The sequence below is a fragment of the Symphalangus syndactylus genome, chromosome 12, assembly GCF_028878055.3.
Source record: "Symphalangus syndactylus isolate Jambi chromosome 12, NHGRI_mSymSyn1-v2.1_pri, whole genome shotgun sequence".
Taxonomy (NCBI): Eukaryota; Metazoa; Chordata; class Mammalia; order Primates; family Hylobatidae; genus Symphalangus; species Symphalangus syndactylus.
In genome coordinates, this window is record NC_072441.2 from 120,923,026 (window position 1) to 120,941,696 (window position 18,671).

The window sequence follows — 18,671 nt, forward strand, 5'->3', positions numbered from 1 at the left end:
GCTTGAGCACATACACTCATTGCAAGTAAGAGTAATTCCATTTTGGAACATCCCTTTGATTTTAGCCACAGCTATCAGATGATTTCTTTGGTACCTAGTATTATTCTATATTTTGCTTTTATTTATTTGCAAAATTGAGTATTATTTCATGTGAGCTGAATGTGTGAATTTTTGTCTTTTAAAAATACTGATGTCCTGAACCATTTTCTTACCCTATTTGGAGCTTTCATTAAAAAGATAAAATTGGCCTGGAGCAGTGGCTCATGCCTGTAATCCCAGCACTTTGGGAGGCAGAGGCAGGCAGATCATGAGGTCAAGAGATCAAGGCCATCCTGTCCAACATGGTGAAACCCCATCTCTACCAAAAATATAAAAATTAGCTGGGCGTGGTGGTGCGCACCTGTAGTCTCAGCTACTCGGGGGGCTGAGGCTGGAGAATCGCTTGAACCCGGGAGGTGGAGGTTGCAGTGAGCTGAGATCACGCCACTGCACTCCAGCCTGGCAACAGAGTGAGACTCTGTCTCAAAAAAATAAAAAAAAAAAAAAATGAAATTATCAAAATTTTTAATATTTTGAAGCAATTAAGCCATTTACTTGCCCTAATTATGATGCCTTTCTCAATGTGGGTTTAAATTTTGTTTGTGGTGCTTTCTTATATGTAGGGTAGACTTCTTTCTTAATTTCTATAGTTCTATTTTTGTTTAAATTATTGTTTAGCTGAACTGAACTCTTTCAGTAAGTGAAAACAAGCTAAATTTCCTTCAAATAGTTTCCCATTTGTCTCAACACCATGCATTTAATCTCTCCTTTCACCACTGATCTACATGACCACCTTTATCACAGACTATTAATTACTTTTTGGTAGATTTTAAATTTTTATTCTGCTTCTTTTGTTACAGCAGTCTTAAGAGTACATTTTAATAGCTGATGAGGTAAATTCATCATTAACCTCTGAATAATTCATTCTACTAATGAACTTTACAATGTTAATTGGGCACACTCTACATACCCTTAAAAAAATTACTGGGATTTCTTTTAAATTGGAATCTAATTAAATTAGTAATTATGGTTACTGGTCTATCCAAATTGTCCTAACATTGATCTGTACTATTTTAATATTTTATATTCTTCTTTAAAATTACATGTCATTAAGAATGTGATTTTTATTAGTATGCATCAACATTGTCTTAGTTATTTTAATGTACTCAGTATCATGATAATAGCTAATTTCAATTTATGTTGTATATGGGCTTTTTTTGGTCTTTCTATATTTACCATCTAGTGATAATGTAGCCTCTTGGATAAATAATAAGTTCATTTATTTTCATTCTTATCTAAAAATGAAAGCATTCAAGACTATGAATGTTTAGTACAATTCTGACCACATTCCAGAAATTTTTGATAAATAACGTTTCCACTAGCGGTATTTTTTGAACGCACTGATTTTTTAACACACAGGTACTCAGAGGAGTCTTCATTTACTCTTTTCCAGACTGTCTGTCTGTCTCTATTTGTTTATTTGGGGCTCTAATTCACAAAATGCAGACGATACTATTTATCTTGTCTTAGATTCAACCAATTTTTCGAAATTCTCTAAGGATTACAATAAATAACATATATCCTTTGATGCAAAGTATATAGGGAGACAAGTACCTATTAAGCCATGCTTTACTCATTTCACTCAAAAAATCTAAACTCCTTCTAACAGCCTAAGAAAGCCATACATGAAATGTAGCCTCTGTTAAGTTCTTTTACCTCATCTTCTATTTTTATCTCCCTTGTTCACTTGTCTCCAGCTACACTGGACTTCTGAACTATGTAAGGCATTCTCCACCTCAGGGATTATTTACTTCTTGTTCTCTGCCTAGGAAGTTTTCCCAGGGACATTCGTAGACATATCTCTGCTTCCTCACATCCTGGTCATTCAAAAGTCATCTATACTTTTGCTATAAGTATCTTACCAATTAGATGGGAAACGTCATTATAGCAAGGATTACTATCTGTTTTGCTTTTGTCAAATGAGGTGTCCTCAGAGCCTAGTAAATATTAGGTACGTTTAAAACAAAAAAAACAAAACAAAACAAAGACGACAACAACCACAAAATCCCAAAAACCTGCTGGCTGAATAAATGAGTATTTAAAAGCGGAGACTCTGAAGCCATAATGTCTGGGTTAAAATCTCAGCTCCCTCCTCTTACTAGCTATATTATCTGAGTCAACCTCCATAACCTCTCTGTGTATCAGTTTCCTTCTAGATAAAGAATAGTAATAGTACTTATCAGCAGGGCACAGTGGCTCATGCCTGTAATCCCAGCACTTTGGGAGGCTGAGGCATGCAGATCATGAGATCAAGGTATCGAGACCATCCTGGCCAACATGGTGAAACCCCGACTCTAATAAAAATACAAAAATTAGCTGGGTGTGGTGGTGTACACCAGTAGCCCTAGCTACTTGGGAGGCTGAGGCAGGAGAATCACTTGAACCCGGGAGGCGGAGGTTGCAGTAAGCTGAGATGGTGCCACTGCACTCCAGCTTGGGCGACAGAGCGAGACCTTGTCTCAAAAAAAAAAATAATAATAATAATAGTATTTATCTCATAGAGTAGTTCTGAAAGTTAGTTAATACATATGAATAGTTCAAACACTGTCTATGAAAAGTAACTGCAAAATAAATGCTACCTAATTATTTATTTTCATGTATTTATTTTTTTTTGTGAGACGGAGTCTCGCTCTGTTGCCAGGCTGGAGTGAAATGGCATGATCTTGGCTCACTGCAACCACTACCTCCCGGGTTCAAGCAATTCTCCTGCCTCAGCCTCCTGAGCAGCTGGGACTACAGGTGCGCACCACCATGCTCGGCTAATTTTTTGTATTTTTAGTAGTGACAGGGTTTCACCATGTTGGCCAGGATGGTTTCGATCTCTTGACCTCGCAATCCGCCTGCCTTGGCCTCCCAAAGTGCTGGGATTACAGGCGTGAGCCACCACACCCAGCCCCTAAGTATTTAATTTCTAACAGATTTTGCTTTACATAAATTCCAATCCTTAATGATACTAAGTTTTACTACTTTTGGAAAGTATACATTTTATTTATGTGAAAAAACTGTCCTATTTTGTTCATACTTCTGGGTTTTTTTCAGTTTACAGTATTCTTTAGTTTGCCTTTGCCAGGCTTATACTCGACTACCCACTATTTCAATTGTTTTTGTCTCAATTTATGTTAGATCTAGCTATTATTTGGAGCACAGTTGGAAATGAAGGGTAAGGCCTTCAGTGCAAAGTATCATGTCAGCTCCATCTCAACACTAGTAGGGTTTCCTCAACAACTCCCCAGTCCTCTAACAGATGCTAAGAATTCTCCTGGGAGACCTGCTATTTAATCCTTAAGCACACATTTACCATGCACACAGTGACTCACAGATTAGTCAGCTCTTCTTCTGTAAGTATTTTCTCTTTTAATCATCTATAAATTATTCTAAGTTTTGGGTGTGAGGAGAGCAATATAGCAATAGGATTTCTTGTGGGAGGGGATGAGAAGATATTAATGCACCGTCTCAGTGCACTATCTCAAACCAAAAGTCTCCTTCACCACATAAAAGTGCTACTGTAAAATATTTCAAAAAAAAAAAAAAAGATTGATTTTCTTTTTCCTCCAGATTAAATTTTTTTTTTAAATCTTGATCCAAGGATCTACTTTTGTAATTGTATTATTATTATACTTTAAGTTTTAGGGTACATGTGCACAACGTGCAGGTTTGTTACATATGTATACATGTGCATGTTGGTGTGCTGCACCCATTCAATTTCTTTTTAGAAAAGTTGCTATATCATGGTTGTGCATATCTGTGGGGGGTACATGTAATATTTTGATAGATGTATACAATGTGTAATAATCAATTAGGGTAACTGGGATTTCTATCATGTCATTTATCACTTCTTGTGTTGGAAACACTGCAATTCTTCTCTTCTAGCTATTCTGAAATATACAATAAAGTAATAACTATAATTTCCCTACTATATTATCAAATACTACAACTCATTCACCTAATCTAACTGTATTTTTGTACCCATTAAGCAACTTGTCTCCATTGCCCGTCCATGCCTTTCCCTTCTCTGCCTACTACCTCCATTCCACTCTCTGCCTCCATGAGATCCACTTTTTTTTTGCTGCCATTTAAGACTGACAATATGTGATGTTTGTTTGTCTTTCAGTTCCTGGCTCATTTCACTTAATATAATGACCTCCAGTTCCATCCATGTTGCTGCAAATGGCAGGATTTCATTCTTTTTTACAGCTGAATAATATTCCAATGTGTATATACACCACATTTTCTTTATCCTTTCATCTGCTGATGGACACTTAGGTCGATTCCAAATATTGGCTATTGTGAATAGTGCTGCAATAAACATGGGAGTGCAGGTATCTCTTCCTTTCTTTTGGATATATACCCAGCAGTGGGGTTGTTGGAACACATGACAGTTCTATTTTTAGTTTTCTGAGGAACCTCCATACTCTTTTTCATAATGGCTGTACGACTTTACATTCTTAACAGTATAGGGGCATTCACTCTTTCCCCACGTCCTTTCTAACATTTGGTACTTCTATCTTCTTGATAATACCATTCTAACTGTGGTGAGATGATATCTCATTGTGGTTTTGACTTCCACTTCCCTGATGGTTAGTGATAAGTATTTTTTCATATACCTATTGACCACCTGTATATCTTCTTTTGAAAATGTCTATTTAGAGTTTTTGTCAATTTTTAAATTGGATTATTATTTTTTGCAATCAAATTGTTTGAGTCCATTATATATTCTGGTTATTAATCCTTTGTCGGATAGATAATCTGCCAACATTTTCTCACATTCTGAAGGGTGTATTCAGATTCAGTTTCTACTGGTTTCTAGCTCATAGGATTTGCTAGAAATTCCAAAGTAATGTTAATATAAATGGTAACTGTGGAAACCTTTTCTTGTTCCCCTATATAAAGTTTGGTCAAAGTCCTCCAGCCAAAGACCAATTAAAAAAACACCTGTAGCCGGGCGTGGTGGCTCACGCTTGTAATCCCAGCACTTTGGGAGGCCGAGGCGGGCGGATCACGAGGTCAGGAGATCGAGGCCATCCTGGCTAACACAGTGAAACCCCGTCTCTACTAAAAAATCCAAAAAATTAGCCGGGCGTGGTGGCGGGCACCTGTAGTCCCAGCTACTCGGGAGGCTGAGGCTGAGGCAGGAGAATGGCGTGAACCTGGGAGGCGGAGCTTGCAGTGAGCCGAGATTGCGCCACTGCACTCCAGCCTGGGCGACAGAGCAAGACTCCGTCTAAAAAAAAAAAAATAAAAAAAAAAAAAGGAATGCCAAGAGAAGGAGGTACGAAATGAGGACTTGGAAGGAGATGAATTTTCCTCAGTGAGGATGCAAATGAGGAGGGGCCCAGGACAAAGCCCTGGGGACTGCTGACATTTACCAGGCAGGTGGCATTTGGTGAAGGTTACAGATACACATAACCTGTAGTTAAACAAATTTTATTTATTGCTAGCAGCAATAAATATGAATAAGTGAGAGATGGCTCAGTAAGACAGTGTTAGAAACAACTTAAAGGATTAAGGCACTTGTTAAATAATTTGTGGGAGGGTTCAAGAAAGTGGGGCTTCACTGTGGATTGGATACTGTCAAGTGGGAATGATTCTATAATTCAGTAACTTATGTAATGATAAATCTTATCTAGGAGCACAGAAGACTACAGGGAGGCTAAAGTTTTAACCGGTAAAGAAGCAGCAACCACTCACATTGGTCAGGGTAGGGTTTTTTTTTTTTTTTTTGTAGTTTGCACAGTGTGACCTTGTTTTTTAAATGTGGCTAGACAACATTATGGAGTGATCTTGCTTTTTGTTTCGTTTCATCAGTCACAGGGAGTAGCCTTGTCTGATGTTGATGTTCTGTGAAATTATGTTCAGAAGGAGAACATAAATGGCTAGCTATAAATGCCAAGCCAGTTTCCAGATACAGGGACTGCTATTCTCTCTCAAGTTCCTATGGTATATTTCAATTTAAGGCTTTAAATTTTCTCCTAATGTATTCCATTATGTCTTACAAAAATACTTGAATCTGGTATTTTCACGGCTGTTCAGAAACAGATACAAACCAATCTACAAACTTACTACAAAAAAAGAATAGGCCAAATGCATGCATTGTACATGAATATAATGCAGGATGATGTACAGAATAGTCACATAAACTAATCATAAAAGTAACAAGGTAGTCATCCAAGTTTGGAGACAAGAAAAACAGAAGTGATATAATCCAAAAGGATTTATTGCTCACTTAGATAAAAATAGGTGTACTATTTTTTCAAATAAAGTGCATATACAAATAAATGTTCATTAAAAACACCTCATTGTTTTTTGTTTTACTATAAAGGATATTACGGTAATTCTTTTTTTGGGGGGGGAGTGGGGGGAAAGGGTCTCACTCTGTCACCCAGGCTGGAGTACACTGGCATGATCTCAGCTCATTATAACCACGGCCTCCTGGGTTGAAGGTATCTTCCCGCCTTAGCCTTCCAAGTAGCTGAAACCACAAGCACATGCCACCATGCCCAACTAATTTTTTTATTTTTTGTAGAGGCGGGGTCTCACCATGCTGCCCAGGCTATATTAGGGTAATTCTTAAAATCTGAAAATCTAGAATTTAGAAATAATATTGTATCAATATTAACTGCTTGAATTTTAAAGTTATATTGTGACTACATAAGACAATATCCTTGTTGCTAAGGAAATACATGCTGAAGTATTTAAGGGTAAAGAAACATACTCAAACAATCCAGAAAAGAAATTATATGCATATATATGTAAAAGAAAGGCTGAATGAGAATGATAAAACAAATGTGATAAAATGTTAAGTGCTTAGACAATCTGGATGTAAACTATAAAGGAATTCTTTTTAGTATTTTTGTAATTTTTCTCTAAGTCAAAACTTATTTCAATATAAAGAATTAAAAAACGTGGCCAGGAGTGGTGGCTCACACCTGTAATCCCAGCACTCTGGGAGGCCGATGTGGGCAGATCACCTGAGATCAGGAGTTTGAGACCAGCCTGGCCAACATGGTGAAACCCCCGTCTCTACTAAAAATACAAAAATTACCCAGACGTGGTGGCGCACGCCTGTAGTCCCAGCCACTCGGGAGGCTGAGGCTGGAGAATCGCTTGAACCTAGAAGGCAGAGGTTGCAGTGAGCCAAGATCACACCACTGTACTCCAGCCTGGGCGAGAGCGGGACTCCGTCTCAAAAATAAAAATAAAAAATGGCTGGGAACACTGGCTCACGCCTGTAATCCCAGCACTTGGAGAGGCCAAGGAGGGGGGATCACGAGGTCAAGAGATGGAGACCTTCCTGGCTAACATGGTGAAACCCCGTCTCTACTAAAACTACAAAAAAATTAGCTGGGCGTGGTGGCGCGTGCCTACAGTCCCCGCTACTTGGGAGGCTGAGGCAGGAGAATTGCTTGAACCCGGGAGGAGGGTGCAGTGAGCCGAGATGGTACCACTGCACTCCAGCCTGGAGACAGCGAGACTCTGTCTCAAAAAAATAAAATAAAATATAAAAATAAAAAGTTTAAAAAAGCATATTAGGCCTCAAAAATAAGCTTGACAGATACCAGTATCTCCAAGCCAAAGATGAAGAGAGTAAAGGTTAAAATATTCATACAACTAATTCAAAGAAGTCAAGCTGATTATCTATTTTACTCAAGACTGTGGTCTTTATTCCATGGAAAAGCTGTAAGTTTCAACGTAATGAAGCGTAATTCAATGACAGATTTATAATTTTCATTATCTCTAAGATAAACTATGTCTTGATTATTCATAATTTTTTTCCTAAAGTATTTCCTTCCTCTCAGGTTCTGAAATTAACAGTTAAGTTTTTAAAAACTGCCAGAGATAGTGGCTTACACCTGTAATCCTACCACTCTGGGAGGGTGAGACAGACAGATCGCTTGAGTCCAGGATGGTGAAATCCCATCTAGATCTACAGTAAGTACAAAAATTAGCTGGGCATGGTGGTGTACTTCCATAGGGCCAGCTACTCGAGAGGCTGAGGTAGGAGAATTGCTTGAGCCTAGGAGGTCAAGGCGACAGCATTCCAGCCTGCGTGACACAGTGTCTCAAAAAAACAAAAACAAAAAGAAAGCAAAACACTTGAGATTTGTTCCATCACAACTTGGTGAGGAAAATAAATTTAGGTTCTTATAATTGAAAAAGCAAATATTAATATTTGATTCCACCATTATGCATAAGAGCTATTCAAGTGCTAATCAACACCACTGCATTCAAAATGGTTTGTCTTTGTGACAGGACATTTTAGTAAACTAATCTATGATTTTATAACTCAGATAATTATACTCATGGTATCATTAAAGCAAACAAAGATATCGTTTACCTGAGAACTGCCACTGAAACCTGGAGGTTGGCTGTATTCTGTGGAATCAATAATACTACTGCAAAATGAAGAGAGAAAAATGTGATTTCAGTATTTACATTATTTTAACAGAAAAAGTAAATCTAAAGTATATCATATATAAGCCCAGTATTTCTAATTTCTAAGCAAAGAAAATATTTATTGCCAATCATTAGACATCAAATAGACAACCCATAAAATATCAGCAAATATTTAAGCAACTTACCACTTCAACCCACCACCTCAAACATATAAACCAAGAAATAATGTCAATAGGGGATAATCACAAGGCAGGTGTCTATATAGATTTACTTGTTTATATTTCATTTTCAGACAGGTTAAGGTTTGGAGAACTTTAAGGAAAAGAAAATTTACACTATTGGGAAAAGAGCACAAGCATGCAATCAAAATCTATGGTTAACAGACCCTGCTATGCCATTAAAAAGCTATGTGTTCTTGGACAATTAACTTATAATCAATTACTCAAGTTTCCTCATCTGTAAAAATGAGGTGATGAAGGCTAGCTATTTATATATTATCTACAGTCCCTCCCAGTTTCAAAATATTATAATCAAACCTCATGTGAAAAACAGAACTATCAAAAGAATAAAATAAATGGTAAAATAACAATAATCTTGTCTTTGTAACCCAAAACCAATATACTAGTTTCCTCTGCTCTGGTCAAACATAATCTGCTTTCTCCATTGGTTCTTTTTATTTGGTTATATCCTCTATACATTCTATCTAACCCTAAAAAAACCTCCAGAAGTGTAGACTATCTTTTACTTCCCCTATCTCAGCATTTCTATCTTACCATTTCATCATTCCTATCTCCCTCTCATCTTTAAATAAGCCTTACATAAAAAACTATCAACAACTGAAAATCACATGACATATACACCAACCGTATAAACTATTATTTACTTTTTGTAAGTTCTTCTTCTCTATTTCTACTATAAACATGTTGAGGCCGGGCACGGCCGCTCACGCCTGTAATCCCAGCACTTTGGGAGGCCAAGGCGGGCGGATCACCTGAAGTCAGGTGTTCGAGACCAGCCTGACCAACATGGTGAAACCCTTTCTCTATTAAAAGTAAAAAAATTAGCTGGGTGTGATGGCACACTCCTGTAATCCCAGCTACCTGGGAGGCTGAGGCAGGAGAATCACTTGAACTTGTGAGACAGAGGTTGCAGTGAGCCGAGATCACACCATTGCACTCCAGCTTGGGCGACAGAGTGAGACTCTGTCTCGAAAAACAAACAAACAAACAAAAAACCCAACAAAAAAAGTTTATATTCTTTCTACCCTATAAAATTTAAGCAATTGAGATTACTAATTAGAATGGTTCTATACGCAAACATACAAAATGATTAATTACTTAGTACTGAAAGAACCTCAAAGGTTAAAGCATGGGAGGTACTCTAAGAAGTACACAGTTTGAATTTTACCCATAGAAGTGAATAATCTGACTCTGGGCAAGTGATTAATCTTATTTGAGCTCTAGCTTCTCCATCTATTAAATGATGAAGACATATCAGAGAAGTATGAGATTTAAATAAGATAATGCATGTAAAGTTCACAGTATGATGCCAAAATATGGTAAACATTCAATAAATTTTAGTTTCTTTTATTAACAAAATTAGTAACATAAAACTTCACATTTTCAAAAATAAATCATATGAATCTGTCTACACAGCAGTCTTTTTTTAAGGCATAGTTAATGGGTACAAACATACAATTACATGAAAGAATTAAGTTCTAAGGTTTGACAGAAGATTAAGGTGACTATAGTTAACAACAATGTATTTATATTTCAAAATAGCTAGAAGAGGCAAGCCATGGTGGCTCATGCTTATAATCCTAGCACTTTGGGAGGCCAAGGTGGGAGGGTCACTGGAGCCTAGGAGTTCAAGACCAGCCCGGACAAAACAGTAAGACCCCATTTTCTACATATAATTAGTTGTATGTGGTGGTGCATGCCTGGGGTTCCAGCTACTCAGAAGGGTGAGGTAGGAAGATCACTTAATCTCAAATGGTCAAGGCTGCAATGAGCTATGATCGCATCGCTGCATTCCAGCCTGGGCAAGAGAGAGGCCCTGTCTCAAACAAACAAACAAAAAAACCAAAAACAAAAACAAAATAGCCAGAAGAAATGATAAATGCTCAAGGTGATGGGATAACCCCCCAAATACTCTGACTTGATCATTACACATTCTATGCATGTAAAAAACATCACAAGTACCCCCATAAACATGTACAAGATATTATGTATCAATGAAAAAATAAAGTTAGATGAGTGCCAAAAAATGCAGCACATAAGAAACAAAAACCTTAATTGTGTTCTTAACAATTCCTATAGCAAAACTCAATTATAAAAGAGCCTTTGAAGAACTTAACCATATAAAGAATTCAAATGTTCTTGTCATGAGTTTATTTTGATAAAATGCAACCATTACTTGCCTTTCCTATAGAGTCACACACTGGTATGAAAAGATTGCATGCTATTTTCAGTTTACTCCATCCAGAGACTAAGAGGACTGAAAGTGAGGTAATGCAATGCATTAAAAATCTCTGTTCTTCCTACTAATGAAACTCAATCCCTTAGCGTTTGTATAGTACTAATAAAATTGTGTAGTTGCATATTTATAGAACAGAACATATTTATAGAACAGAACATATTTATAGAACAGAACATTTCCAGCTATGCATTTTTTATGGATTTATGATTCAGAATTCAGTGACTATAAGCCTAAAAAATGAATGATATTGATATCTCAGTGCATACAGTGATATAACTCTACATTTCAAATATGTTAAAAATACTCATCAGTTTGTTGAAGATAAAACTAAGAATTAAAAATAGTATCTTATTAATGATTACACAATATGAAACTTATTTTCTACCAGGTCTTAATTTTATTCACAAAGAAAAAGGTATAATGCAGACTACAACAGAAAAACTTGAATAAGAAAACTCATTAATTCTGCTTAATATATATATTATACATTCACACACACACACACACACACACACACACACACACACAGAATATTAGAAAGCACTGACAGGGCTGGGTCCCTCTTGACTCTGGTGTTATACTACTACTTAACTCCTGATTCATCCACAGTCACTAGATGGCAATAACAATATCAATAGTACCATTTACTGAGGGTTTACTATGCACTAACCTAAATAATTTAAACTTCACAGCTCTAATGTAGATAATACTATTATCATTCTCATTTCTCAAGTGAGAAAACTCAGGCACTGAGAGATTATATATGTGGACCAAGATAACAACACTGGGAAATAGCAGAGTTATTATTCAAACGCAAGCAGTCAAGTTCCAGAGTCCACAAGAACCACCATGCTATATAAACTACCTAGGCACCTTATGTTCTCTAACTTAAGAACTGGAAAATCCTGGATTAGCCTCCACTTCGTAGACATATTTTAAAGAGACAAATGAAAAACACTAACCTATAAATATAAGATAGAATCATATATTTTTCAAATAAATGTCAATAAAATTATAAAAGTTATACCAGCTTAAGAAATCGTGGCAGGAGGATCACCTGAGGTCAGGAGTTCAAGACCAGCCTGGCCAACATGGTGAAACCCCAACTCTACAAAAATACAAAAATGAGCTGGGCATGATGGCAAATGCGTGTAATCCCAGCTACTGGGGAGGCTGAGGCAGGAGAATCTCTTGAACCCAGGAGGCAGAGGTTGCAGTGAGCCAAGATCATACCACTGCACTCCAGCCTGGGTGCTGGGTGACACAGCAAGACTCCATCTCCAAAAAAAAAAAAAAAAAAAAAAGCTTAAAAAAGACATCAAAAGATGTCAAGGGAAAAAAATTTCAGGGTAGTAACTAAAACTGATATAGGAGTAACACACTTTAATCAAAAGACAATGAAACAGTTCTTAATGTTCTTGCTGGTAACAATGAGAAGCTTGCTAAAAAAAAGTAAAAACAATGCAGCTGTTAACTTGAGGGATCAAAGAAATTCTGCTATGCAAGTAGATGTCCATATAACTATTTTCACCTAGATTATTTTCCTTCAAAAGCAAAGCCATATTTCCTAACTAGAAAGTAGATTATTAAGTCAATTTCACATATGAGGTATACTATAATGAAGAGGCAGCCAAGAGAAAACAATGGTTCACTCTTGGAAAGATAATAGGCATATTGATTTTAGACTAGCCTTTTATATTGAAAAAGAATGGCTTAAATTTAAATTATTAGTGGATACATTAGCTAAATTATAAAGAGAAATTTTAAATCAATGAGCAAAAATAAAGCACACTGAGATCATTTTAGGCTAAACATAGACGATAAATATGGAATTATGAATAAGGGAATCAAAGAGAGTCCAAAACGCCACATACTCACATAAAATTAGACTATTATCATTGATTTTTTTTTTGCTATAAACTTTAAAGAGAGAAAAATAAACTTCTACATTTAATAAATAAACCAAATGGGGCTACAAATAAAACTTGTTCCTTTCCAGTACTCTACATACAGTTACTGAACCAGTTTCTCCAAAAGAAAACACACTAAGCAAGAAGTAACCTGAAAATAGTACATTTTTAATAATTTAATATTTTTAATATTTAATTTTAAATAGTAAATCCCATTTATTGCGCAACCAAAATTGTTGTGGCCCCAATTTTGCAGACACCTCCAGAGATACTAGAAATCATTCTTTATGTTTTTTTTTGTTTTATTCCACATACCCTTTAACATTCGACACAAGTAGTCAAATATATCACCCAAAATCTATGCGACTAATCTGTCGACAACAATAACAGCAGCAGCTAACATTTATTGAGTTCTTACTATGTGCCAGACATTATTTTCATTTCTTTAAATGTCGTTTGTTTTTTTATTTTTATGTTTTTAGAAGTACGATCTCACTCTGTCACCCAGGCTGGAGTGCAGTGACACAATTCCACAGCTGGAATACCACTTTGACAGTTGCAACTTGTACATATAAATGCAGTTCTCCTCTAGGACAGTATTTCTAAAATAGATTTCCTGATTTTGATGCAAAATCCAACTGAAAATTAAAATGAAATCTTCTCTCATTGCCTGTTTAGAAACAGACAATACTAAACTCTTCTCATGGTATCTGAATTTCAAGGACACAAATTTTGTATAAATAAATGTCAGTGATGACAATGGCTTTTTAGCAACATGTAGATTTTTGGCAATATAGTTTGGCCTTAAAAAAAAAAAGTTTGGTCACGCCTGTAATTCCAGCACTTTGGGAAGCCAAGGCAGGCAGATCACGACGTCAGGAGATGGAGACCATCCTGGCTAACATGGTGAAACCCCGTCTCTACCAAAAATACAAAAAATTAGCTGGGCATGGTGGCGGGCACCTGTAGTCCCAGCTACTCAGGAGGCTGAGGCAGGAGAATGGCGTGAACCTGGGAGATGGAGCTTGAAATGAGCCGAGATCGCACCACTGCACTCCAGCCTGGGCGACAGAGCAAGACTCCGTCTCAAAAAAAAAAAAAAAAAAAAAAAAAGTCTGGGCTCAAAAAGATAAAAGACCTAAAATTCAAAACTCTGAAAATCAAATGCTTTTTTGCAACCTATTTAAAGGTAAAAATAAAAAACCTGGTCTGAACACATCTGACATCATGTTTTAATGCTAAAATATTAATGTGTTTGATTATGAGAAAGTCCCTCTTATTCTACCACCAGTATTATACGATACATGGCATATGTACTCTGTTACCTTTCCAAAATCGGTGAAGGCAGGAAAGGAATATGACTATACTCTGACCCAAAAGATTTCCAAAAACGTTTTGGAACTTATATATCATATCAACTAAGGTTTACTTAAGGAATGCAAGGTTAGTTCAACAACAAAAGTACTAGGCCACAGAGTACTTATCTATGATTTCTACAGAAAAGACATGGGGCAATTTATTCTTCAAACAACAGATGCTATCACAGTGTTTCAGAACTCCAGAAAAAAATTTCCCCAGCACCTCTTGTCTTCTTTTAATTAGTACATGGTTACAAAGAGTAATAGTTACATAATGCATACAGGGACTATGGAACCTAATACTTATACTGCCTTTTAAAATGTTTATTACATAATAATTCTGAAACTGAAAAAGAAAAGCAAAAGAGCAGCTCATTTAAAAGTTTTCTTTGGCCGGGCGTGGTGGCTCAAGCCTGTAATCCCAGCACTTTGGGAGGCCGAGGCGGGCGGATCACGAGGTCAGGAGATCGAGACCATCCTGGCTAACACGGTGAAACCGCGTCTCTACTAAAAATACAAAAAATTAGCTGGGCGTGTTGGCGGGTGACTGTAGTCCCGGCTACTTGGGAGGCTAAGGCAGGAGAATGGCATGAACCCGGGAGGCGGAGCTTGCAGTGAGCCGAGATCATGCCACTGCACTCCAGCCTGGGGGACAGAGCAAGACTCCGTCTCAAAAAAAAAATAAATAAAATAAAAGTTTTCTTTGTAAGAGGAGTTTCTTTAGAAACGTACTGCTAGAAGATATAAAAAGCAAGCATGAGGGAAAATTTCTAAAAGATGGAACAGGTCTGAGTCTATTGCTTTATCACTTTTGGAAGTAAACTACTTCAGTTGGTAGAATGTCAAAAATAGACAAAAATAAGCTCAAAGGAATAAGACCAAAAAGACTGATTTGCCTCCAACAAAATAAGTGAAAGTTTCAGTTCATTACACAAAGTGGTGTATTTGACTAGTTTGTATTCTATTACTACTTTCCAACAAGTTGGAGTAGATTACAATTTATTTGTAATTCACACAGAAATTTCAAATTATCAGATGATATAGTTGATACAATCCATCAGGGTTTAAAAAAACAATTATCTGAAATAACCTCAGAAGTATTCCAGAAACAATTAGAAGAAGCATTCCAAAAACATAAGGATGTGGTGAATGGGAAAAACATGATGGGACTTCGGTAGGAGAGAGAGAGCATGAACAGCAGAAATGGTAAATGATAACAGCACATGAAATTTTACATTTGTATACAGTTGTCCTTACACCTAAGCAAGTTTTACCATGTGCAGCTTTGGTTTCCCTAGGTACCCCCATTTCTGACCTCCTAGAATCAAAGCATATCTATAATAATTAAAGGGGTAAAGAGTTTCCTATGTGACTTTAAATGACTCTAACCTGAAAGGACAAAAAGCCATAAACATGAGGCTCTAATCACAGCATATAAACGGAATTAACAGGGAATGGTTGGTATATACCAATAATTTGTTTCCTTTATAGAGACTTCATTTTTAACTTTTCTGGCCCTCTCAAGCCCAGAAACTTTATCTGAGGTATTTCAAAGACATTATAGAATAATGTGTAACTTTACAGAATAGAGTAAAAGAATTAAAAATCTTTACCCCCACATTGCACAAAACATGAAATATGCAGTTATAAAATGTTTGTGTTGAATATTTGAACTTTCTCTTATAAAAAGGAAAATAAGCATGTCAGATTTAAGAATTTATTTAAAAACATGTCAGTAACACAGACTTATCACCAATTACTTAATCAATCTTCCTATATTTTCTAAAGTAGCATCTCTACCACTCCCAAATCCCAGGCCTGCATTTGAATCTCTAAGATCTACCTCAAACCTAATCAATCAGATTTTAAAAATCTGCATTTCAAATAGGAGTCTTGGTTGACACCCATGAACACTGCAGTTTGGCTTCTTCACACCTCAGATTTCAGAATTTAAATGAACTTTTAACATCGTCATCAAGCAGTGATTTTAGATCTTTTTAATTTTTTTTAATTTTTAATGTTTCTGGGTACACAGCAGATATATATACTTATGAGGTACATGAAATATTTTGGTACGGGCATGCAACATGTAATATCACAGCATGGGGAATGGGGGTATCCACCCCCTCAAGCATTTATCCTTTGTGTTACGAACAACCTGATTATACTTTTTAAGTTATTTTTAAACATACAATTAAATTATTATTGTCTATAGTCACCCTGTTATGCTATCAAATACTAGATCTTATTCATTCAAATTAATATTTTTTTATCCATTAAACACTCCCACCTCCCCTGCCCCCTAGCCCCGTACTACCCTTTCCCAGCTTCTGGTAACCATCTTTCTATTCTCTATCTTCACGAGTTCAATTGATTTTTAGATCCCACAAATAATGAAAACATGTGTTGTTTATCTTTCTGTTCCTAGCTTATTTCACTTAATAACTTCCAGTTCTATCTATGTTGTTGCAAATAACAGAATCTCACTCATTTTTATGGCTGAATAGTACTCATGTGTACCACATTTTCTCAATTCATTCATCTGTTGATGGACACACAGGTTACTTCCAAATCTTGGCTATTGTGAACAGTGCTGCAACAAACATGGAAATGCAGATAACTCTTTCATATATGCATTTCCTTTCTTTTGGATATATACTCAGCAGTGGGATTGCTGGGTAATAGGCTACTATTTTTAATTTCTTGAGGAACCTCCAAACCATTCTCCATAGTAGTTGTACTAATTTACATTCCCACCAGCACCGTACAACGGTTCCCTTTTCTCCCCATCTTCACTAGCATTTGTTACTGCCTAACTTTTGGATAAAAGCCATTTTAACTGAGGTGAGATGATATTTCATTGTAGTTGTGATTTGCATTTCTGATGACCAATGATGTTGAACACTTCTATATACACTGGTTTGCCATGTTTGTCTTCTTTTGAGAAATGTCTGTTCAAATCTTTTATCCATTTTTAAATGATTATTAGATTTTTTTTCCTATAGAATTTTCTAAGCTCCTTGTATATTCTGGTTATTAATCCCTTGTCAGATGAGTAGTTTGCAAATATTTTCTCCAATTCTGTGGGTTGTCTCTTCACTTTGCTGATTGTTTCCTTTGGTGTGCAGAAGCTTTTTAACTTGACATGGTACCTTTTGTTCATTTTTGCTTTGGTTGCCTGTGATTGTGGGTTATTACTCAAAAATTTTTTGCCCCCAGTTTCCCCAATGTGTTCTTGTAGTAATTTCACTGTTTGAGGCCTTTAAGTCTTTAATCCACTTTGATTTGATCTTTGCAGTAGGAATCAAGTTTCATTCTTCTGCACATAAATATCCAGTTTTCCGAGCATCATTTATTGAAGAGAGTATCTTTTCCCCAATGTATGTTCTTAGCACCTTTGTCAAAAACGAGTTCACTGTAGGTGTATGGATTTGTTTCGGGGTCCTCTATTCTGTTCCATTGGCATGTGTCTGTTTTTATGCCGGTACCATGCTGTTTTGGTTACTATAGCCATATAGTATAATGTAAAATCAGGTAATACGATTCCTCTATTTTTGTTCTTTTTGCTCAGGACAGCTTTGGCTCTTCTGGGTCTTTTGTGATTCCATATAAATTTTAGGATATTTTCCTATTTCTGTGAAGAATGTCATTGGTGTTTTGATAGTGATTGCAATGTATCTGTAGATTGCTTGGGTGGTATGGACATTTTAACAATATTGATTCTTCCAATCCATTAACATGGCATATCTTTCCAGTTTTTTGTGTCTTCTTCAATTTCTTTCATCAGTGCTTTATAGTTTTCATTATAGATATCTTTCACTTCTTTAGTTAATTCCTAAGTATTTAATTTTATTTGTGGCTTTATAAATAAGAATATCTTTTTATTCTTTTTTGCAATGTTCACTGCTGGCATATAAACATGCTACTGATTTTTTGTATGTTGACTTTCTATCCTGCAACTTCACTGAATCTGTATCATTTCGTTCTAATAGTTTTTTGGTGGAGTCTACAGGTTTTTCCAAATATAAGATCATATCATCTGTAAGCAGGGATAATTTGACTTCTTCCTTTCCAATCTGGATGCTCTTTATTTCTTTCTTTTGTCTGACTGCTCTAGCTAGGATTTTTAGTACTATGTTGAGTAACAATGGTGAAAGTGGGCATCCTTGTTGAGTTCCAGATCTAAGAGGAAAGGTTTCACTTTTTCACCATTTAGTGTGACTACCTGTAGGTTTGTCATATATGGCTTTTATTATGTTGAAGTGTGTTCCTTCTATAACTAGTTTATTGAAGGTTTTTATCATGAAGGAACGTTGAACTTCATCAACCTCACTTCTTTTTTCTTTTCTTTTTTTTGAGATGGAGTCTCGCTCTGTCACCAGGCTGGAGTGCAGTGGCGCAATCTCAGCTCTGCAACCTCTGCCTCCCAGGT

The 18,671-nt window shown here is 36.3% G+C and overlaps 1 protein-coding gene across 8 annotated transcripts in view; it reads right to left on the reverse strand.

The window, feature by feature from the left end:
• The window catches only part of COP1 (COP1 E3 ubiquitin ligase), a 258,844-nt gene that overhangs the window by 159,356 nt on the left and 80,817 nt on the right, over positions 1–18,671 (reverse strand). For all 8 annotated transcript variants that reach the window (XM_055255388.2, XM_063625143.1, XM_063625144.1 and 5 more), the window contains one exon: positions 8,435–8,492. In XM_055255388.2, the coding sequence (XP_055111363.1) occupies positions 8,435–8,492 (58 nt within the window). The remainder of the gene's footprint in view (positions 1–8,434; positions 8,493–18,671) is intronic.